Source organism: Myxine glutinosa, chromosome 7 (assembly GCF_964187855.1).
Source record: "Myxine glutinosa chromosome 7, kmMyxGlut1.1, whole genome shotgun sequence".
NCBI classification, from domain to species: domain Eukaryota; kingdom Metazoa; phylum Chordata; class Myxini; order Myxiniformes; family Myxinidae; genus Myxine; species Myxine glutinosa.
Genome location: NC_136267.1, coordinates 85,095,292 through 85,119,957, shown reverse-complemented (window position 1 = coordinate 85,119,957; position 24,666 = coordinate 85,095,292). Strand labels below are relative to the sequence as shown.

The following is a 24,666-nucleotide window of genomic DNA, read 5'->3' as shown; positions in this document are numbered from 1 at the left end:
GGCGTGTTCGTGAGGGTAACAGTAGTACTTTTGAATCAAAATGTCTGCAGAATCTATATCAAGTAAAACCAGTTCATATCACACAAGATGATTGCTTTATGGTTGAAAGGCAACAACCAATTAACATGAAATACACCAAATACAGCACTGTGCGTTTTCCTCCTGGCTGTATTGACCCACACCTTTTTATAAACCGTGTAGCCCCATTTAAAAACCCTGGGTCATCACCCACCTGGACGTGGCAACTATATCCAAGGAAAGAGTTTAAAAAACAAGTCCCTTGACTGCTGTACTCTATCTCCTCAACGGCTGTGCTGGGCATGGAAAGGCGACGCTTTCCTGAGACGACGACTCTGGCTTCTTGGGAATAGTGCTTTTCGTTTATAATCTGCGAGGAAGGTGATTTCCAGGTGAGAAAGGTATTTCATCACAAATCAGTCAGCAATGTGTGGTGAATGCCAATAACCAGAACCAGATCTATTAATGAATCACCTGTTGGTAGATTGTGGTGGCGAGCTCTTCTGTCACCTCCAAACGATGTTCCTTTAGAAACTGCAATTCTATTTTTTTCTCCTGTGACACAATCACACACACACGCATCCTCGTGTTTGTTATCCTGGCGAGAGATGTGCTGTTTATATACTCAACAATATACCTGTTTAATATACTCCACAATTTACCTGTTTAATATACTCCACAATTTACCTGTTTAATATACTCCACAATATACCTGTTTAACATACTCCACAATCTACATGTTTAATATACTCCACAATCTACCTGTTTAACATACTCCACAATCTACCTGTTTAATATACTCCACAATCTACCTGTTTAATATACTCCACAATATACCTGTTTAACATACTCCACAATCTACATGTTTAATATACTCCACAATCTACCTGTTTAACATACTCCACAATCTACCTGTTTAATATACTCCACAATATACCTGTTTAACATACTCCACAATCTACCTGTTTAATATACTCCACAATCTACCTGTTTAACATACTCCACAATCTACCTGTTTAATATACTCCACAATCTACCTGTTTAATATACTCCACAATCTACCTATTTAATATACTCCACAATCTACCTGTTTAACACACTCCACAATCTACCTGTTTACTATACTCCACAATCTACCTGTTTAATATATTCCACAATCTACCTGTGTATATACTCCACAATCTACCTGTTTAATATACTCCACAATCTACCTGTTTAACATACTCCACAATCTACCTGTTTAATATACTCCACAATCTACCTGTTTAATATACTCCACAATGTACCTGTTTTGTATACTCAACAATATACCTGTTTAACATACTCCACAATGTACCTGTTTAATATACTCCACAATCTACCTGTTTAACATACTCCACAATCTACCTGTTTAATATACTCCACAATCTACCTGTTTAATATACTCCACAATCTACCTGTTTAATATACTCCACAATCTACCTGTTTAACATACTCCACAATCTACCTGTTTAATATATTCCACAATCTACCTGTTTAATATACTTCACAATCTACCTGTTTAATATACTCCACAATCTACCTATTTAACATACTCCACAATCTACCTATTTAATATACTCCACAATCTACCTGTTTAACACACTCCACAATCTACCTGTTTAATATACTTCACAATCTACCTGTTTAATATACTCCACAATCTACCTGTTTAATATACTCCACAATCTACCTGTTTAATATACTTCACAATCTACCTGTTTAATATACTCCACAATCTACCTGTTTAATATACTCCACAGTCTACCTGTGTATATACTTCACATTCTACCTGTTTAATATGCTCCACAATCTACCTGTGTATATACTTCACATTCTACCTGTTTAATATACTCCACAATCTACCTGTTTAATATACTTCACAATCTACCTGTTTAATATACTCCACAATCTACCTGTTTAACATAATCCACAATCTACCTATTTAATATACTCCACAATCTACCTATTTAACACACTTCACAATCTACCTGTTTAATATACTCCACAATCTACCTGTTTAATATACTCCACAAGCTACCTGTTTAATATACTTCACAATCTACCTGTATATATACTCCACAATCTACCTGTTTAACATACTCCACAATCTACCTGTTTAATATACTCCACAATCTACCTGTTTAATATACTCCACAATCTACCTGTTTAATATACTTCACAATCTACCCTTTATATATACTCCACAATCTACCTGTTTAACACACTCCACAATCTACCTGTTTAATATACTCCACAATCTACCTGTTTAATATACTCCACAATCTACCTGTTTAATATACTCCACAATCTACCTGTTTAATATACTCCACAATCTACCTGTTTAACACACTCCACAATCTACCTGTTTAATATACTTCACAATCTACCTGTTTAATATACTCCACAATCTACCTGTTTAATATATTCCACAATCTACCTGTGTATATACTCCACAATCTAACTGTTTAATATACTCCACTATCTACCTGTGTATATACTTCACATTCTACCTGTTTAATATACTCCACAATCTACCTGTGTATATACTTCACATTCTACCTGTTTAATACACTCCACAATCTACCTGTGTATATACTTCACATTCTACCTGTTCAATATACTCCACAATATACCTGTTTAATATACTCCACAATATACCTGTTTATGGATTTCAAATTATACCTGTTTATATATACCTAGTACGAAGTCTGTCAAAAATGACGGGTTGGAACAGTTTATTTGACAGTGCAGTCAAGTGAGCATGCCAAAGTCTGAAGTCTGGGCCTAGTGTCAGGTGTGCTTATATCATCTTTATTTGTTAGACATCATAGAGACGTAAATGAATACTCGTTTTACTCTGCGCACATTGCACATCATGTGCAGCAAATTTCACCTCCATGTGCCTTGTATTTATTGTGATTTAAAAAATACCGCTTCTGTACACCGACCTTGAGGCTCAGTTTACAAGCCACCGTCTACAATTCCAATGTATGAGGCATAACTACTCTTCTTTTGGGTCTTCGGAATCCTTGGGGTATTTTGTGTCCTTGGGGTCTTTTGGCTCCTTGGGGTCTTTTGGATCCTCGGGGTATTTTGGGTCTTCAGGTTATTTTGGGTCTTTGGGGTCCATTGGTTCTTCAGGGTATTTTCAGTCTTTTGGGTCTTTTCAGTCTTTTGGGTCTTCGGGGTATTTTGTGTCTTCAGAGTCCTTGGGGTCTTCTGGGTACTTGTGGTCTGCTGGGTCTTCATGGCCTTTTGTTTCTTTAACAGTCTGCAGGGTATTTTGGGTCTTCAGCTATTTTGTGTGTTTGGGGTCCGTTGGGTCTTCGGGGTCCTTGGGGGTCTTTTGGATTCTCAGTCTTTTAGGTCCTTGTAATTTTAGGTGGACACATTTTAGGTGGACACACAGTCGTGTTCAAAGATTGCCCATTAAACCCCCCCACTCAAATCCTACCTAAAGCACTACTCAAAGCCTTTAAAACCTTCCCTTATGAATGGGACAGACACACACATACACACATACACACACATTGTGTTTTATATGGTAGATTCTCCACAATTTACCTGTTTATCTTCTCCACACCCACCTGTTCAGATAATCCCTAATTTAGTGCCTCTAACCCCCTGTACCTATTTCCTCTTTTTCTTTTGATTTGCCACGTTATTATTGGTACAGAAAACCTGAAGATGAGGGTACACCATCAGGAACCACTGTAATATGTTTAAGGAAGTATGAAGGTTTTATGTAGGCCCCAGGTTCGAGTACCCAGACAACACTAATGAGAAGGAAGGTGATGCTTTGCACACCAATTTGGTGTGAGCAGTTCCTGAGCAAATTAAACGTCAAAAAATGGATTGAGGTGCCCTCACTGTGGTCTTGTGGTGACTCGAATGAACTAAAAGGAACTAAAAAGGAAAGTTAGAGAGCAGAGCATTTTTTATAAACGGTGTGTCGGTAGAAAACAGGTCAGTGGTGTAAAGTGAAGATTTGCGTGCGGATCAGAGCAACACAAGTCACAATGACGGTACATTAACGGATGTGTCACCTGGCTTTCACTGTCATAATCGCCCTTCTCGAGGGTCTCTTGTATGACTTCTCCAGCCATGCGCATGGCTTTTGACCAATCCCCCATTGTGCTTTCACCTGCAATGCACAACAAGGTAAGACACGCAAACTGTCAGGATCAGGAAAAACTGGAAACTTGGATTGGGGGTGTAAAGAGGTAGGATTGGGGGGTTTAACAGCGGTAGAAAACGGGTTCAGGGGGAAGGTGGGGATGATCTGAGATGGTGGTGAACAGCTGTCTTGAAAACCTGGAGGGATGAATGAGATTGAAGAGACTTGAATCCATAGGTGGGAAAAAGAGGAAGTAATAAGTGGAGGGGAGCAATGATCCTGGATTTTGGGAGTTTCACCAGAAGGGGCTAAGGTGGGGGAGGGGGAGGGAAAGGGAGGAGTGGGACGGAGGAGGGGGTGGGGAGGCTTGGAGAGCGAAGTTCAGAGAGAGCAGAGGGTGCAGAGCAGCATACCACATTTATTATTACAATGTACAGATATTCTGATTTATAATGACAAGACTTGATTTCCAAAAGAGTTTCCAAAGATTGCTCACCTGCCTGGATTCTTTTGGGCTTGCACAGCGAAGAGGAATCTTTAGACAATAAAACAAGTGAATGACAGTGTTACTAATCCAGAAAATATTTAAATCATTCAATCAACACAAAGTGAATCATCAAAATATATCTCATGCTAAAGGTGAGCATAGTCAGGAAGAACAGACATTAGAGTCTTTGTGCTGCTGTGGAGCCCACATCTTCCCTCAGGGGCCATATGATTATTATGCCGCGAAGTGGTAGGCCACGCAAGCTCACAGAACGGGACCGCCGAGTGCTGAAGCGCGTAGCGCATAAAAATCGTCCGTCCTCGGTTGCAACACTCACTACCGAGTTCCAAACTGCCTCTAGAAGCAACGTCAGCACAACAACTGTTCATCCGGAGCTTTATGAAATGGGTTTCCATGGCCGAGCAGCCGCACACAAGCTGAAGATCACCATGCGCAATGCCAAGCATGCTGGAGTGGTGTAAAGCTCGCCGCCATTGGACTCTGTAGCAGTGGAAACGCGTTCTCTGGAGTGATAAATCACGCCTCACCATCCAGCAGTCCGACGGACAAATCTGGGTTTGGTGGATGTCAGGAGAACACAACTGCCTGAATGCATAATGCCAACTGCGAAGTTTGATGGAGGAGGAATAATGGTCTGGGGCTGTTTTTCATGGTTCGTGCTTGGCCCCTTTGTTCCAGTGAAGGGAAATCTTAACACTACAGCATAAAATGACATTCTAGACGATTGTGTGCTTCCAACTTTGAGGCAACAGTTTGGGGAAGGCCCTTTCCTGTTTCAGCATGACAATGCCCCTGTGCCAAAGCGAAGTCCATACAGAAATGGTTTGTCGAGATCAGTGTGGAAGAACTTGACTGGCCTGCACAGAGCCCTGAACTCAACCCCATCAAACACCTTTGGGATGAATTGGAACGCCGACTGCGAGCCAGGCCTAATTGCCCAACATCGGTGCCGGACCTCACTATGCTCATGGCTGAATGGAAGCAAATCCTCGCAGCAATGTTCCAACATCTAGTGGAAAGCCTCCCCAGAAGAGTGGAGGCTGTTATATCAGCAAAGGGGGGACCAAATCCATATTAATGCCCATGAATTTGAAATAAGATGTGTGATGTTTGGGTGTCCACATACTTTTGGTCATGTAGTGTATCACATCGGTCGGTAGGGGACATGTATGGTATTGCAAAGCAATTCTCACTCTTGTTTTCTTTCCCTATGCCCTGATCTACCGACCTGTTCCTATCTGCTCCATTGCTGCTGCATTGGCCTCCCACCACTCTGTCTGCCACCGGGGTATTCCACAAGGTTTAAGGTTTAACCCTCTTTATATGTAAAACACAAAATTCTGCAGTAACAGCTTCAGGTACCTCTTTAAACTTGTCTTTCACAATGATGACTTGATATATTTTACCTGTCGAGTTGTATTAATAATAAATCTTTATTGTCCCATATTCAGGGAAATTATTCTTTGAGAAATAAGGAAAAGTTCACCACAGCACATAAACAACTTCACTTTCACACCACTTCCACTTGCCTGGTGCTGGGTCTTGGTGAAGATCTTTAGTTGGTAGTTGTTGGTGTAGTTGTTGGTGTTGTGATAAAATCGTTGAGACATTAACGCTGGTGGACTGTTTGAACCTGTTTTTCAGAACCTTGTAATACCATTCTAATGAGGTGGAATGAAAATACCTGGAACAAAAGAGCAGTAAGAGTACCTCGTGAGTATAACCTTGTTGTACCACAGACCTCACACAACGTCTGCAATTTCTCCATAAGACGGTGCTGGAAAGGAAGACCTCATGAGAACCGACAATGCATGGGGTGCTCTCTTTCCTTGGCAGTATATTTCCCAGTGATATGTCCTGGCAGGTACTGAGCTACTCGGTGGTACATACTGTACTGTTTGACCCAGTTGTATGTACTGTGTGTGCTACCTCGGTGGTTCGTAATGCTATTTGTATTACTATATCTACTGTACTGCACATGTAAAATTAATCTACAACGTTAAAATAAAACAATAAATTCTATGTATTCTATTTTAAATGAAAAGAACAAAAGGGACACATTTACACAGATTATTTGGGGAAAACTTTTGGGATTTTTCCTCTTGTTAAAAATTTCAATGGGGTTCTTCTTCATCCAGAGGTTTTTCTATTGCTGCCAATTTCTCTCATGGTTTTTCTTGCTCTCCACTGTGTGTTTTTTCCCAAAGTGAGTTTTTTTCGAGGTTAGCCCACCTTATCTGACGTTATCCCAGCGCAGCTGTGCTCACCATTGTTTCTGGCACTGGGAGCAGAGCCAACAACCAGTGTGGTTTTTATGCGTGGCACATCCACGACACACGAAGTAGTGACAGCCCCGGCACAGAAAGCGTTTGTTGATAATTATCAGACAGAACGGATGGTGGCAGAGGAAGCAATAGAGTTTACCCAAAGGATTGTGCTGATCTAACAGGACGGAGGGATCTTTTTGCTGGGCAACCTTCTTCTGCAGATCTCTGTGCCATAGAGGATATATAACTGGGTCACACAGCACAGTATGTACCTCCCCCCCCCCTGTCGTCCACCTCCCCCCCCCCTGTCGTCCACCTCCCCCCCCCCCTGTCCTCCCCCTCCCCCCTCTACCCTCCTGTCTACCTCTACCACTCTACCTCTACCCTCCTGTCCTCCCCCTCATCCCCTCTCCCCCCTGTCCTCCCCCTCCTGTCCTCCCCTCCCCACCCCCTGTCGTCCACCTCCCCACCCCCTGTCCTCCCCCTCCCCACCCCCTTGTTTTGGAAAGCCAGCACCATCAAAATAAAATCTTCATCTTAAAGCCCTTGTCACACCTTGACGATTTAGCCAGCGTATGCCGACGTATCAAAATTGAGTGCTGGTGTGAGTCATACGCTGGCATACGTCGACAAATTTTGTGCATGCACGGGTTGTGCATGCACGGCATGCACAAAATTTGTCGACGTATGCCAGCGTATGACTCACACCAGCACTCAATTTTGATACGTCAGCATACGCTGGCTAAATCGTCAAGGTGTGACAGCGGGTTTAGGAAACAAGACCGATAGTTTAACAACGGCGTAGCCAGGCTTCGATCTGCTGAGTGGAGGATCTGCTATCCCCTGTCATGTGACCAGATACTCAGCTCTGATTGGTGGGCGTTTGGGAGGGACATACATACATACACCGGATGGACAGACAAACGCTCTGTCCGGCGGCATTGCCCTATGGGCTACGCCATAAAAATATGGCTACTGAACTACATGACTGATGACATCAATTTATTTTTCTTGACCAATCTATCCCTAGATCATGCTCAAAACATTTCCTACTGATCGGATCAAGCGTTATATTTGTCCATTTATGACATCATAATGAAGGAACCTATGACATCATCATTAAGGTATGTTAATCCCCATGGGGAGTAGTTTCCAATGAGCCACCTTTCAAATTTTTTTTCCATGGAGTGGTTTCGGACATATAGATGTGCAAAGTTTTTTGGCGTTTCCAAGATGGCGCCCGTACTGCGTGACCTATGATGTCATAATTATCATTCAAAAAATTATACAGAATGAGGTGCTCCTATGGTTAAAATTTCATGGCAATCGGACCAACGGTTGCAGAGAAAACGGATTTTAATGGGAATAAACCCACAAAATGCCGGCGGAATGGACACACATACATACTGTACATACACCGGATGGACAGACAAACGCTGTTCCAGATGCCATTGCCCTATGGGCTGCACTGTAAAAAGGCATTCAGACTGGAAGGGTACTTGACAGCAAACGCGGCGGACGACCAAAAATTTGTGATTTGGGAATTCAAAACATTAAAACATCCGTTCTCAGACCTCCCAAAAAATCATTACGGAGACGTTCTGCAGAGTTGGGCGTTTCGTATTCATCGTTACGTTGCACAGTGAAAGACCTCATAAAACCATATATAAACCAACTGCCATTTGTGAATTGTCAGATGCAGATCATGAAAACAGGTTGACAGCTTGTGACTGTGGCCACCGTGCAGTCCTGACCTAACCACGTGTGAGTATGATCGGTGGGGGTACGTCAAAGCTAAGGTTGCAGGACATCCCACGACATCTGTTGATGAACTGAAACAACGCATTCAGGAAGCATTTGGCACCATAACACATGGTATTTTGCATCGGTTTTCACACCGCACGGAGAGAAAAATTATCTAGTGCTGTGACAATGATGGACATCATGCGGATGCACTCGATGTCTAAGGAGGTATTGTAATTGTAGTATTTCTGTAATATGTTATTATTACTCCTGTTATTATGTATTACTGTTATTACTGTAATATGTTATTACTCCTGGGACTTATGATTCACCCTGTACATACAACTGGGTCACTGTACAATATGTACCACGGGGTCACACAGTACATACAACAGGGTCACACAGTACAGCATGTGTACCACCGAGAAGCATAGTACAGAGGTTATCCGCACTTCAGACAGACATCATTGTGCCATCTGCATCATCATCATCATCATCATCATCATCATCATTGCTAAATACTCACCCGTAGTAATACTCTAGTAGCTCATGGTGGTTGAGTATGCACTTTATTGTACAGACCTAAACTCTTCAGGAATCCACTAATTGAAGGTCCAGGAACAATATTTGGTTGGTAACACATTTGCCACTGACGGCGAAATAGCTGAAATGGCCATACCCCTTTTTGGGCCACGCCCCCTTTTTTGCCGTGACTGTATCTACAGAACCGTTGGACCTAGGAGGTTGCCCGACCACTCAAAATTTGCGCAATGGCCACATTATGGGGGGTCAGTAATACATTTTCATATCCAAAAGTCAATGGTTTTTAAGATAATTGCCAAAAACCGATTTCAACATGTTACGAACTACAATTGTATGATACCACCAAGGCCACAACATTATATGACACTTATACCTTTTGCATCATCCTATTTTGGAATTTACTTATTTGGATTTCTACACTTTTCGCCTTTACTACAGCCACAAAACGTGACACATTTAATGTTCCTGTCTCTGCAAGTGCACGTTTTGGTACTCATACATGCTCTTGGGCATTTGCATGGAGGAGGCAGGTCATCGGGCCTGCACGATACTGGCAGTATCACTGGTGTTATGCCAACGTCCGTTGCTTCATACCCATACTGGAGTGGATCTGGTTTGGTGACGGCAGGAGTTGGGGCTTGCAACCACATCTTACACTGAAGAAATGCTCGCTTTATGTGTTCTCGTAGCGTTGATGAACAGCACACAAGCTGGTTGAAGTCCAGTTCTTTCTTGGAGTTGTGGTACTGCTCCCATCGATATTCATCGAAAGTGGAACAGTCGGTCTTCTTTAATCCAGACACAAGGAACTTTTCAGCATTGCTTGTTATCTGTGGTGACAGTTCTTCTACACCAAACCCTTCCAGTAGGGAGAGATCGATGGATGCTTTCAGGCCAGACAGCTTTGGACCCACCTTGCTGGTACTGTCGCAACCGCTGAGAGCATGAATGGCTGGGAGACACGACACCAAACCGTTGTCCAGTTGATCAACCAACATGTGGACTGGTACAGTTTTCTTTGTTTTCCGGTTACCAAGCTTCACGTACAGCTTTTGTAGTTGCCAGGTTGTGTTGAAGTGGAAGATGAGGTTGACAAAGACATCTGTGTCAGGCGAGTCGACCAAGACTGATTGAACCCCGTGTTTCACAACACCATCATTAATATGGAACATGATTCTGTCGTCGGCTTCTTCTTGGTTGCTTGAGAGCTCTGCGATCTGTGTTTCAGTGCCAGCTAACAGTTTCCTGCATTCACCCCCATATACTCCTCCAAAGAATATTTCCTTGTCCGACTCGACATTCTGCAGCATCCACTTGAAGACATACTCCTGCAACCGAACTTTGTTCAACATTGAGCTCCAGAACATATCAAGATCGACAGGGAGTTTCTGATTGTCAGACCCAATGGTGATTGTGATTTGTTCTGAGGAACTTCGCTGTGCCCGTTCCATTTGCTTGATTGATGATTTTTGATAAACATCAAAAATAATGTCTATTCTTGTGGACACGGAGCCTGTAGCAAGAATCCTGTTGGAAAGACTCTCAGCCAATTCCCCGAATGTGTGAAGGCCCATCTTTTTCATCGGTAGTTTACGCACAAGTGCCATGAAGTCCACTATTGTCATCTGAGCGTCACTCTTTACATTCCTCGTCTCCTGTGGAAGGCGACTGACAAGTTCCCTGGCTAAGGAGGCTTTATCGGGCTTCTTCAATTTGATGCCATCTTTACATTCAGTGGTGAGGAACTGGGATGTGCTGGTCAATTCATACTTCAGGAGTTCTAGCATGCTGTACCCTCTTTCTCTAGCATAGTCAATGTACCTAACCGTTTCCGCTGCATCCTTTTTCGCCATCGATTTCTTCGCTGTGAACGGAGTAGAAGTACGTTTCACGAAAACAGTCTTGCGGTTGGTAGGGATTGTATCATGTAGGTGCTTCTCCTTATCCTGAAATCTGGTCTCAACAAACTCTTCATAACTCTTCTCACCAATTTCCAGGCATTCAAGTAATCCGTCGACAACCTCCTGGGGAATGTCAGCTCCAGTAGAGATGTTCTGAAGTCTGATTCCAGCGTCGAACGGATTGTTGATGGATTTTATGTAATCCAGAAGGGCCTTTGCACGAACATGGCCAATCTTCGTAGAACTTGGATTGAACTCATGGTGTAGGCTCAGCTCACTGTCATCTTTGTCTCCCAAGTTGCACCATTCCAGCAGCTGTGCCACATGAAGATCTTTCTCATGCTTTAGGAGATTCCATAAGGCTACTGCTTCTTTCTGTCTGGTCATCCCAATGATACCTCCAGCAACCTTGGCGGGTTTATTGTAACACTTCTCGAGTGCCATGTCAAATCCTACTGCACTGCCTTGTCGGGTAGTGTGGTACATCACCCATCCACCATCTGTAAAGCATCTGTAGATACCCGGGAACTTCCTTTGTAGGTCCAGGCAATCTTCAAGGAACAGCGTACCCCATCTGCTATAGTTTGTCCGGCCAAACCCGAAGAACAAAGGCATGCACCTCCGCACAGCTGAAACGACAAAACACCCATGACCGGAATTTCTAGCCATGTCTAGACTCTAGTCTAGACTCTAGACTAAATTCTAGTCTAGACTCTAGTCTAGACTCTAGTCTTGACTCTAGTCTAGACTCTAGTCTAGTCTAGACTCTTCAGGAATCAAGTAATTGAACAATAGGAACAGGAACAGGAACAATTACGAATAATATTGTAGTTCGTAACATGTTGAAATCGGTTTTTGGCAATTATCTTAAAAACCATTGACTTTTGGATATGAAAATGTATTACTGACCCCCCATAATGTGGCCATTGCGCAAATTTTGAGTGGTCGGGCAACCTCCTAGGTCCAACGGTTCTGTAGATACAGTCACGGCAAAAAAGGGGGCGTGGCCCAAAAAGGGGTGTGGCCATTTCAGCTATTTCGCCGTCAGTGGCAAATGTGTTACCAACCAAATATTGTTCCTGGACCTTCAATTAGTGGATTCCTGAAGAGTTTAGGTCTGTACAATAAAGTGCATACTCAACCACCATGAGCTACTCTAGTATAAGGGAAACATATGAAAATCTGTTAACTAAATTGTTACCAAAAAATTTCTTCACCAATATGTTTGTAAAGGTGTGTAATAACATGTGTTAAAATGTTGAAGGTCAACTCCCGTGGGAAACCCAGAAAAAAAGCTGTTGAATTCGGGTACCGAAAAATTATTTTCGAGAATTTTTATTTTTTTTAATCGGCCCTTAAGTAATTTATGAGGGGTCAAATAAGGGTTTTTCATGATTCTGAGTTGATTGTTAACATTTATATTTCACCACACACTCCTTTGTGGAAAAATAATTTCTAAATATATCTCATTTTCTACTTTGCAGGACATGGAGTCTAGCAATATGGATGAAGACGTTACTCCACCTGTGCTCAATTGCTTCATCTGTGCACGCTCGGATACACCAGCTGAAAGGCTCATACAGGCAACTCCAAAGGGATACTCAACTTTATTGAAACAAGCAGAAACTGTCGAAAATGTTACTGTGTGGAACGTATGAAGGAGGCTCAAAAGGAAGGAAAACTGAGGTACCACCAGAAGTGTAAAAATGATCTGTACAACAACTTTGTTGCAACCACCAAGAAGTCAGCTCAAGCATCAAAGGCAGAGAAAGAGTCATCAAAGTTGAAGAGAAGACGCACTACTTGTGAGTTCAGTTCATCAACTGGCTGCAGTTCTAGAAGATCACAGTCAGTTGACCTCCTGTATAAGGATGTATGCATTCTTTGCAACCAACCAGCCCAGCTCTACAAAAATAATCCAGCACAAGCTAGAAAGAAATACAGAGTGCCAGATAATTTGACTGCAGGTACACTGAAGGCAAGCTTGCTGAAGACAGCACGGAGTCGCGGGGATGACTGGGGCACTGAAGTCACTGGACGCCTGGAAGGGATCAACGACTTGGTAGCAGAAGAAACACTGTACCATTTGCGATGCAAACTTATGTTTGCGAGAGGTGACAGTTTGTCCAAGACTGATGAGGAAGGAAAAAGGAAGAGAGGACAGAGGAGTATTGATGAGGAGCGAGAGGCAGTTTTTATTGAATTCTGTGAATGGTTAGACTCAGAATTAGAGCATGGGGTAATGAACCCTTACTCCTGCACACCTGCACTCCTGCACTCCTCACACAAAACCCTTACTCCTGCAAGCCTTCAGATGTTCTTGAGACCGATTGTCAAGACAGACGAAAGAGTTGCCGTTTGGGGGCAGAATTTTATTAAGGCCTGTCGACCTCGGTCTGGAGAATTGCCACACCAAATGGGGCTTGCCATACAACTTGATCATAGATTTGGGTCAAAATGGATGCTCAACAAGTTCCACCGGCTGGGATACACTGAGTCTTACACGGAGACACAAAACTACAAATACTGCTTCCTTAATAGTAGGAGTGGAGATGATGTTCCAGATACTTCTGGCACTCTTGACACCATTGTGGAGGAAACCGATGAACAGATCATGGTATTTTCAGGTGCGGGCAGAAGATGCAGACGTGCTGGTAATGCTGGTGCACCATAGCTCAGACAGCCACCATCCACTCTTCTTAACCACATCAAACGGCTCTTATGACGTCCGAAAGATCAAAGAATCTCTCTCCGAAACACAGAAGAGCTACCTGCTCTTCTGTCACGCCTTCACGGGGTGTGATACGGTTTCTGCAATCGCTGGTCATGGGAAAACAACTCTATTTGCCAGGTAATAATGATAATACTACTATTACGTAGGCAAATAATACTAATACTACTAATAATAATAATTATAATCATTGTCATCATAGTATAAATGTTAAAAATAATAATAATTTTATTTCTGTTTTACATTATACTTTACTTGACATAGACCTGGTGCTTTTTTTTAGGTTTTGCGAAGGGGACGCGGCTGAGTACATCGACATCTTCCTTGACACAGAAGCCACCAAGGAAACAGTGATTCAGGCTGGTACTGCGATTTTCAAGTACATTTACCATGGACGAGATACTACATTGGGTGAAATTCGGTACAACATGTTCTCAAGGAAGGCAGCGGCAGGAGTGATCAAACCAGAGACTCTACCTCCAACAGAGGGTGCAGCTGCACAACATTCACTCCGTGCCTACCTGCAGACCCGGGACTGGATCCTTCTACAGAGCATGTCTCTGAATCCCAGTGACTATGGATGGACAATAGGTGTGCATGGGTATGAGCCAGTTCCAACACTGGACCCCACGGCTCCTGAGGAGCTATTGCAGTTCACGAGCTGTAATTGTCATGGAGATTGCAGCAACCGGCGATGCAGCTGCAAGAAGAATGGGGTCACGTGCATCTCGGCCTGTGGAGTCTGTAATGGCATTACATGCAGAAACTGCAGTCATGATGTTGTTGAGTCTGAAGAAGACATAGACAATGACTGTTGAAACTTCTGACATTGTGAATGAGAAATAACTCTTGAGTATTATATATGTATGTGAAATCAAAGCTACTTTGTGTGTAAATGTAAAAGTGAAAATATAAATGTTAACAATCAACTCAGAATCATGAAAAACCCTTATTTGACCCCTCATAAGTTACTTAAGGGCCGATTAAAAAAAATAAAAATTCTCGAAAATAATTTTTCGGTACCCGAATTCAACAGCTTTTTTTCTGGGTTTCCCACGGGAGTTGAACTTCAACATTTTAACACATGTTATTACACACCTTTACAAACATATTGGTGAAGAAATTTTTTGGTAACAATTTAGTTAACAGATTTGTGAAATATCTCATAAAATGCCCTTACTATCGTATGTTAGAACGGAGAAATACTGATTAAATCATTCCAGAAATGGCTGTGAAATATTTGTGGTCATGTCAACTTCATGAGCAAATGTGTAACACATAGACACACACACACACACACACACACACACACACACACACACACACACACACACACACACACACACACACACACACACACTTATTGGAATCTCCTGTGATAAGGCCTGTTGCTTTCACATCGCAGACAGGATGGTGGACTCTCTGTTTTATATTGTTTATTCTCAGATGGATATTGCTCCTTCTGCTCTCTTAGTCCTTTGACCCTCCCCATCTATTGTAGGATATACATGTTCTTCCGGTAACCCCTTCCGCTGCCGCTTTTAAAATCCGGCCTGACTGCACACCTCTACTCCTTTGCTTTTGAGTTCTCCAGTCTATGGAACTGCCTTCCAGAAACCATTATTTTCCAGTCTTCCCTCCAGGACTTCAATCTAGCAGTACATTCTATGTCGTGTCCTCCCCCATCCTGACCCATTATCTTTATTACCCCCCCCCCCCCCCATCAACTCTTTAGTACCGAACTTGTTGGTTTGGTTTCAATGTTTCCTCCATTTCTCTCTCCTTTTCCTGCTTATTAATACCCTTGCTGATTGTGCCCAATTGTTGCCCTACTTCCCTAGTTAAACATTTGCTCCTCTATGAGCCTCGCTCTTGGAGAGGAGAGAGATGCACATTGGGGGCAGAGGGAGGTAGAGAGAGAGAGAGAGAGAGAGAGAGAGAGAGAGAGAGAGAGAGAGAGAGAGAGATAGAGAGAGAGAGGTAGAGAGAGGTAGAGAGAGGGAGAGAGAGGTAGAGAGAGGTCGGGAGAGGTAGAGAGAGGTAGAGAGACAGAGAGAGAGAGAGAGATAGAGAGATGCAGAGATGCAGAGGAGGGGGAGTGGGGAGGGAAAGGTATATATATATGAAGAAAATAGATTGATATGTAGTGTGGTGCCAAAGTATGCAGGCTGGTGAAAGAACCTCATCACTTACGCGGTGACAGCCCACTGAGCTATTGAGTGTCCGGGATATCCTCAGAGATTTCTCACACTAACACTGTGAGCTTTATAATGGCCGATGCCTTACGTGCCTGCTAGACAGACCCCGGATGTGAGTGTATGTATGTGTATGCAAGTTTGAAAGTGCATTGAAGATGAACTCATCTAACAATTTTAAGAAACAGGAAGTAATTTCCTGCTTGGGGCTAGTATGAAAAAATTCTGACTCAACCCGGGACTCGAATCCAGGAACCTCATCAGAGATGCACGCTGGGGGGCAGAGGGAGGTAGAGAGAGAGCGAGAGGGAGAGAGAGAGAGAGAGAGAGAGAGAGAGAGAGAGAGAGAGAGAGAGAGAGAGAGAGAGAGAGAGAGAGAGAGAGAGAGAGAGATGTACATTGGGGGGGGGGGGGGAAGCAGAGAGAGGGAGGGTGAGAGGGGTAGAGAGATGCAGGGGGGGTGTATATATATATATATATATATATATATATTGTTACGGTTTTTAGAACCTTCACTCGTAAATTTTAGTAAATGTATCCCTTATAAATGCCCCCCCCTGTAGATATCCCCATCAATTGGCTGGTTAAAGATCGCACCCTAGTTAGTCCATGAACAACACGTAGCGAACCATAGGACCTCTTCGTAGTTATCTCATTATTATGTGTTTCAGTTAAGGATCTGTTCCCAGTAGTTGAATCTGCGTTGCATTAATCTAATAAGAGTAGGCCAAATTTCCCTTCAAAAGCAGTGCGAGTGGTGTTCTAACTCCCCACCAGCCGCCATTGGCCATGCGATCTGGCCGAGAAAGAAGGGGGAGGAGCCACCAGAACAAGGTGTGGCAAGTCGGTTCGTCATCGGAGGTGGAGTCAGCAAGCCCTTACCGGCCAACCAGCACCGCGGTGAGCCAACCGGTAAGCGTGCCCTCGGAGCCTGCGGCTTGATACGGCCACAAGCAATAAAAGCGACTGCAAGGGACTGCTTGGAGAGTCGGTGAGAAGGTACGAGTTGGAAGAGAGTTGGACGAAGAAGGCTGAGAGAGAGGAAGCTGCGCGGAGCTCTGTGACAAGCTGCTTCAAAAAGCCCTACCGGTGCAACGACTACGTGTACCCGCCGCTGGCTGCTCGCTTCCAGCCCGGAGCGTGGACCTGGAGCGGATCTCCTTGCTGTACCCTGCCGAACCTTCCAGCCCTGTTGTCCCACCTGGACCTTCTCCTTCTTCCAGTGATTCCTGCCTGCTATTCCCCTTTCATGTAAGTCTGTGTTTGTTCTGTCTGGACGTTAATAATTAAGACTGTTTTAAGGCTTGCCCTGTGTCTTCTTCTTCTTCTGTATATTGCTTTCGTTCCTCCTTTGGTTTCTTTGGTTTTGTAAATAATTAATAAATGTCTGTTATTTCTTACCCTTTTGGTTTCATTCTTCCCCGATCGCTTTAGTCTTTTCTTTCGATTGAATACCTGTGGCACGATTTGGCCAACGCTTTATAATCGGGTTTAGTCACTTGTTAACGGCCTGAGTCGTGGCTCGCTTCGCTTGGCGTGTCCATTACAGTCGCGGCTCGGGCGGGGCTCATTTCCTCGCTTACCGGAAGGCGCTGGTACTTAGGTCACAGGAATAATTGGCCTACTACCCTATTCAGCGCTGACCGGAAGTGGCAAGATAGTTCCAGGACTCGGACGGCCAGCTTAAAAGACGAGGGGATTAAACCCCCCTCGGTAAGGGGAGTGCTGAAACCGAGATCTGTAACAATATATATATATATATATGTATGTATGTATGTATACTAGCTGAATGCACCCGGTTGTTGCCCAGGTTCTTTTTGAATGAATTGAATTTAATCTTCTGTACTACAAAAGGAATAAAACACGGCCTTGCGAAGCAGCGGAGTTTGACTATCCGGCCGCGGCCGCATTTCGTTAATTTACTACTATAATATAATTCAGCTTTTACTCGCGGCCGTAGAAGATTGACTACTATAATTCAGCTCAGCTTTTAATTGTGAAATGGGCCCAGCCTGGCCGAGGCGGCCTCGACCGGCCTCGCCACCTAGCCTATAACCTTCCCGGGGCCCGTCCCAACATTTTTTGTTTCAGAGGTTTCCTCCTATCTTTCACCATTCAGGAGATTAGCGCGTGCAGACAAACAAACAATCAAAAACTTTCTTTTATATATGTTGGAACCCATCTGTGGATCGGTCCCATCGGCCGATGGGTCTGACCCATCTGTGGATGCACGAGGAATGACAATGCAGACCCATCGGCCGATGGGTCTGCGCCATCTGCGGATGTGTTGTTCACCTTGAAGGAATGTGTTGACAGAATGGTGCTCTTCAATCAGGTACACAGTCATTAGAATTACATGTGGTAGGATTACATCCCGCACTACGGGATGTCATTGGAATTACATCCCGCACTACGTCTGGCTTTGGGGTGATTAAGGCATGCCAGGAATTGCTATATAAACAATGGAGAGCTGAGTCTGCCAGTGCCACCAGCGAAGTAGACCAGCGTTTTTAAATGGAGCGACATTATCTTATTTTTATCTTATCGACAAACGGTTATCGACAAACCACATGTCACGGACTGCTTTATAAACATTTATGACATCAATTGCTTATTTTTAGGTTCAAATAAACATACTCATCCACCATTGATGCATACACATTCCTTCAAGGTGAACAACACATCCGCAGATGGCGCAGACCCATCGGCCGATGGGTCTGCATTGTCATTTCTCGTGCATCCACAGATGGGTCAGACCCATCGGCCGATGGGACCGATCCACAGATGGGTTCCAACATATATATAGACTAGCCGAAAGCACCCGGCGTTGCCCAGGTTCTTTTTGAATGAATTACTACTATAATTCAGCTTTCACTCGCGGCCGTAGAAGATTGACTACTATAATTCAGCTCAGCCTTTAATTGCGAAATGGGCCCAGCCTGGCCGAAGCGGCCTCGACCGGCCTCGCCACCTAGCCTATAACCTTCCCGGGGCCTGTCCCGACATTTCAGTTCTTTTTGAATGAATTTACTACTATAATTCAGCTTTTACTCGCAGCCGTAGAAGATCGACTACTATAATTCAGCTCAGCTTTTAATTGCGAAATGGGCCCAGCCCGGCCGAAGCGGCCTCGACCGGTCTCGCCCCCTAGCCTAAAACCTTCCCGGGGCCCGTCCCGACATTTTTTGTATTAGAGGTTTCCTCCTATTTTTCACCATTCAGGAGATTAGCTTGCGCAGACAAACAAACAAACAAACAAACAAAAACTTTCTTTTATATATATTGTAACGGATTTGGGAAACCGTGCACTTTGCGTAATTGATTGTAAATATACCCCCTTGTAAATAATGTAATGATTCTTTGTAAATACCTCCATTCGTTGTTGTAAAGGTCAAAGGTCGTCCTTTAGTTAGTCCATCGCACACACGTAGAAAACCATAGGACCTTCTCAATAGTTATTTCATTATTATGTGTTATCAGTTTAAGGCTGTGTCTCCACTAGTTGACCTTGCGCTGCACCAAATGAAATAAGATAGAACCCCTACAATATCGCCGTGGCCTCCAAGTGCCAGTACGGCGGCGTTCGCCACCGTTGCATTGGGTGGTTGTTTTTGGCATCATCATCGCCCCAAACTCCATTGAACACGAGGTAATCTCGGAGAAGAAGGGGAGGAGTGACATTACGGGCGTGGCCTGCACCTCGTCATCAAAGGTGGAGCCAAAGAGTCCTCGCGAGCCAACCAGAGCCGAGGTGAGCTAACCGATAGGCGTGTCCTGGAGGCCGGCGGCTTGATCGCACCAGGCGCAATATAAGCGCACGCGCAAGCCTTTTCACCAGGATGGGAGATGTGTGATCCAGCTGAGAACAGAGAAAGGTGTGATCCAGCTGAACAAAAGAAAGACGCGCGAAGAGGCTGACGACCGGGGTTTTTCGCACTCTGAACAAGAACAATTGCGTGCACGCGGACCTGAACGTCCACTTACGCGGTGAGTGGACATTCAGGACCTCCCCCGGACCTCCCGGCTGCCCGCTCTTTGGACCGTCTGCCCTTCTTCTCCTTCCAGCCATTCATTCCTGCCTTAGATTCCCCCTTTGTGTACGTGAGTTTGTTCTGTTCGTGCTGTCCCTGGGGTATAAGTTAAGCCTGTATAAGCTAAGGATTGCCCTGTGTATCTGCTTCTTCCTCTTCCCTGCAAATTACTTCGTTCTTCTTTTCTCTTCTTTGGTTTGTGTAAATAGTAGTTAATAAATATCTGTTCTTTCCTACCTTTGGCTTCTTCATTCACATCCGATCGTCTTTGTGATTTCCCCCATTGAGTACCTGTGGTGCGATTGTGGCCAACGCTTCGCAATCGGGTTTAGTCTCTTGATAAATGGCTCGTGCCGCAGTTCGCTTCGCTCGGCGCAATCCATCAATTACACTGCGGCACGGGCGGGAGTACCTCCTTGCGTACCGAGATGCGCTGGTACTTAGGTCATAGGACGGATAGGCCTAATACCCTATCCAGCGCTGACCGGGCGTGACGTCATACCCCCGGGATCGGCGACGGCCAGTATACAGGACAAGGGGTTAACCCCCCTTGGTAAGGGGAGCGCCGTCGTCTGGAATCCATAACAATATAGATGAAGAAAATAGATTGATATGTAGTGTGGTGCCAATGTATGCAGGCTGGTGAAAGAAGCTGTCAAGTGACTTGAGAGTTTTGAGCTGTTTTGCAGATGCTTGGAACAAAAACTGGTTAGACACGAAAAGGAATGAGGAAATTTTGGCAGCAATACAAGCGTGCAAGTTGTGTGGAAAGTAGCTCAGGAACATCCCTCCCCTCCCACCTGAGGTCATATTACATGATCATTTCTAGAAGGGCATTGGGTAGAAAACATACCTTCGCCAGGCTGAACAGTTGATGTTTTGTACCCCACTGATAGGCCAGATCTGGATTTGGACCTGAAGCAAAATCTATTCAGCTTGTTCTTGTCAGCTAACCAACTCGTCCACCAAGTTTTGTCATAATTCGTCCACAACTTTTTGAGATATCGTGTTATCTATCGTTTTTGGCCCTATCTCTCAATGGTGAAAAAATATTTGGAAAATTGAAAAATATCCGAACCCGGATTCGGATCTTCGCCAAAATTGAATCATTTCTTCCTTGTCACACACTCAACCTGTCCCCCAGGTTTTGTCCGAGTCAGTTCATAACCTTTTGAGATATCCTGTTCACAAACAGAGAACGAAACAGGTGAAAACAACTTCTGTCCACCTTCGGTGGCGTAGGTAAATATCACAAGTCATAGTGATTTGGAGAAGAAAGAACTGATCCAGAATCTACCCCCAGAATAGACCACTGCACTGACTTTGTTGATTCGATGACCCCAAATCTCCCACACATTTGTGATTCATTTTCAATTCAGATGCCAAGGCTCATGGAAGAGCAGAATAACAGTGGATGAAGGGAAAACAGGACAAGACCACAAGGATACACCCAGCTCGAGGAGACTCTTGGGGGAGGACGACTCAGTGAGTATGACAAAGAAAATTGAGAGGTAGGAATGGGAGAGACCATGAGGTGGAGGTAAGAAACAATTTCGAAATCCTGGAGGGATTATCTCGATATAAAAAGAGAAAGGCATGCAGTTCCACAGATGAGAAAAGAGAGGGACAAACGACAAGTGTGAAAGTTATAGTGAGTGTGTTCAAACGTGATGGTTACAGAATGAAGAGACGTTAAAGTGTTATTCCCACTTAGGTCGTCGCTCCTCGTGCTGCCGAAGGTCTTCGTCTCTGTGTAACACCATCAGCACGTGCTTTCTCTCAGCCTCACTCAGGAGAGAGAGCTGCTGTGCCAACTGGGAATTGCCATCTTCTTCGGTCGGTCTGGTCATCTCATGGACTGTCGGGTGATGGGGATACAACATGAGTTAAAGCACCGCACCGGCGGATATGCCATCTCAAAGGTTTGCACTATATATTCACCCTCCATTGTGACGCATGTTACGAGTGTGCAAAACTCGTTACAAATATAAAATTAAAAGCAATCTAGAGCAATCATCAGAATCACAAGTTTCACCCCATCATTAACTTTTCTCTCAACACATAACCTGCACATTATCTGATGGCCATGAACTCCATCACGGCTCCACCCTCTCTGCTATGAGATGTCATGCGATATGTCGTTTTTTGCGCCACCTCTCAATTGTGAAGAATAACTTTAGAAATTATAGAATCCGGATCTTCATTCGAATCTTCACTAAAATCGAATCAATTCGTTCTCGTCACACAACCAACATGTCCACCAAGTTTCGTCCGAATCCCTTCACAACCTTTTGAAATATCTTGCTATATATTGTTGAAGAGGGATGCAAGTTAGGTGGGGGGTGGTTGGAGAGGAGAGATAGTTGGCTGAGGACAGAGGGGAGTGGAGGACTAAGCATTGTGGTCAAAGCAAGAAAGGAGGAGCTTGGTGCCATTGGACCTCGCCCCTTATAAAGGGAAGAGGACAACAAAAACAAGAAAAAATATTATTTTTGGTCCTATCTATCTCTCAATGGTGAAGAATCACTTATTTCAAAAAAATATCAGATCGGATAAATGCGTCCGTTAAAAAAAACCTCAATCGATATGTAGCATTTGAAAATCGTAATTTATATAACTGTAAACTCTGAAATGAAAATCTCAGTGAAAATTTACATACAACTGTAAACGTGTCAGTAATATATATATATATATAATCTAAATTTATATCTCGCATCAGGTCGGTGATGATCGCATATAATCATAAAGCTTCTAGTGTGTACCAAAACATGGTTTGTAATTGCTTACACAATGTGCATTAGTATATATATATATATATATATATATATATATATATATATATATATATATATATACATACATACACACACACATATATACACAAGTAGAAAATACCAGTAAAAAACCAGTAGGTTAATGGGCAGACCAGTTTGGGAAACTGCAACCGATAGAATACCAATAGGTCAATGGGACAAGTAGGAGAACTATAGAATACCAATATATAAATGAACAGGATTAGAAATAACCAATCGAGATATGTAGGAAAATTACATGGCCAGGAGTGGGAATTGAACCCAGGTACTCTCGTGATCTATACCTGTGCTCTGCCATCTGAGCTATCTGGCTCCTGGATGGTAAACGACTTACATTGATTGACTCCTGGGGAAACCCTGTTATGAAGAACATGGCTAAAACTCAATGAAATATGGAACTGTGTGTTTTGCGTTTGTTTATAACAAAATATAATGAAAGTATTTTGTTTGGTTTGTGGGTTTTCAGACCTGTTAACTCTAATGGTTTCTCCAGGACAAGTTTAACTTAAAGGTTCCTATTGGTTTCTATTGGTTTCATACCAGGTGCATCTAATGGTTTTTATTGGTTTCAACCGAATCTGGTTCGGTTTCCACTGGAAACTCTACTGGTTCCTTTCGAAACCAATAGAAACCGTGATTTCCAATAGAGAGCCACATAAATGTCCGACTGGTATCCATTGGTTTAAATATGGGATTGTTGACCTGGGATCACTCATTCTTCTTCATTCTCTCCCTCCTTCCTTCCCTCATGCATCCTTCATTTCCCCCCAGGCATTGAGCAGTGTGTGAGCATTTTACAGCCATAGCCCATGTGCTTGTGTAGAGGCGCACATGTTGATGAAGCGCACACACTATCCGTCCTTCCCTCGGTTTCCAGGCTGTTCATGTTTTTAGTGATCAGCATGAACAGAAGTGTTACCTTCCATGTTTACAGCGACATTAGCTCTTGGTCATCCTGCTCGTGAGGGTTCAGGTGTTTCTAGTTTCTCAAAATACCTACTTTTGTCAAAACAAGACCGAAAGTATAACAGCGGCGTAGCTTGCTTTGTATAATATATTACAAACCACAAACACACCTGATTAGCTTTTTAAACAGTCGCTAATGCTGATTATAACATTAAACAAAGAAATTTGGAGGAATCCAGACATCCGTGACCATGAGGTAAGTTTTTAATTACAGAATAGAGGGAAGATCTACTGTAATCTAGATTATACCCCACAAGGGTTGGGTACGTACAGTTTTGTTGGAAGAGACGTAACGCCGATGCTTTTGCTATTTGATGGTCATTTTAACAATCGGTTTGTTTGTGTTTCCCACTGAATGAAAAACGTAAAGGTAGAACATGGCGATTGTGATATATGACAGGTTCGTCGATATGTTCAGCATGAACGGCATATAAATCAAAATGGCGGAGAGTGGAGAGTCAGCCGCCGTACCGCCGTAATGACATGAGACGTAATCACATCACCCTGTCATGTGACCAGATCCTCAGCCCTGATTGGTTTACGTTGGAGGGGACATACATACATACATACATACATACATACATACATACATACATACATACGTACATACAGACTGTTCTACACGACTTTGCCCTATGGGCTACGCCGTAAAAATGCTGGTTAGAGAGAAAATCTATCTGACTTTTTCTTAAAAGGGGATTCTTCTTCGTGAGATTAAGTTGGTGTGAGTGTTATGCTTTTGTTAGGCAATTGGTTCACTCTCCTGTCTACAACAGTGGAGTGTCCCTTTCGCCAGCAGCTTGTCTCCAACT

The 24,666-nt window shown here is 43.5% G+C and overlaps 2 protein-coding genes across 5 annotated transcripts in view; one reads left to right on the top strand and one right to left on the bottom strand.

Annotated features, from left to right (window-relative positions):
- Window positions 1-24,666, bottom strand: part of LOC137431372 (uncharacterized) — a 67,197-nt gene that overhangs the window by 22,343 nt on the left and 20,188 nt on the right. For both annotated transcript variants that reach the window (XM_068122624.2, XM_068122625.2), the window contains exons 2-7: window positions 21,786-21,933; window positions 6,194-6,348; window positions 4,653-4,691; window positions 4,086-4,183; window positions 493-573; window positions 233-388 (exon numbers count right to left, since the gene is read on the bottom strand). In XM_068122624.2, coding sequence (XP_067978725.2) covers window positions 233-388; window positions 493-573; window positions 4,086-4,183; window positions 4,653-4,691; window positions 6,194-6,348; window positions 21,786-21,933 — 677 coding nt within the window. The remainder of the gene's footprint in view (window positions 1-232; window positions 389-492; window positions 574-4,085; window positions 4,184-4,652; window positions 4,692-6,193; window positions 6,349-21,785; window positions 21,934-24,666) is intronic.
- LOC137431371 (uncharacterized) lies at window positions 304-15,194 on the top strand. Of its 3 annotated transcripts, XR_013624111.1 has the most exons (4): window positions 304-410; window positions 6,309-6,377; window positions 12,603-13,969; window positions 14,133-15,027. XR_013624111.1 is itself a non-coding variant. In XM_068122623.2 (2 exons), the coding sequence occupies exons 1-2, from the start codon at window positions 13,671-13,673 to the stop codon at window positions 14,665-14,667; spliced, it is 834 nt and encodes a 277-aa protein (XP_067978724.1). In that variant the 5' UTR covers window positions 13,361-13,670; the 3' UTR covers window positions 14,668-14,743. The 3 variants fall into 3 exon arrangements, 1 of the variants encoding a protein (XP_067978724.1); XR_013624112.1 differs by lacking the exons at window positions 304-410; window positions 6,309-6,377 and adding an exon at window positions 8,450-8,695 and having other exon boundaries at window positions 14,133-15,194; XM_068122623.2 differs by lacking the exons at window positions 304-410; window positions 6,309-6,377 and having other exon boundaries at window positions 13,361-13,969; window positions 14,133-14,743.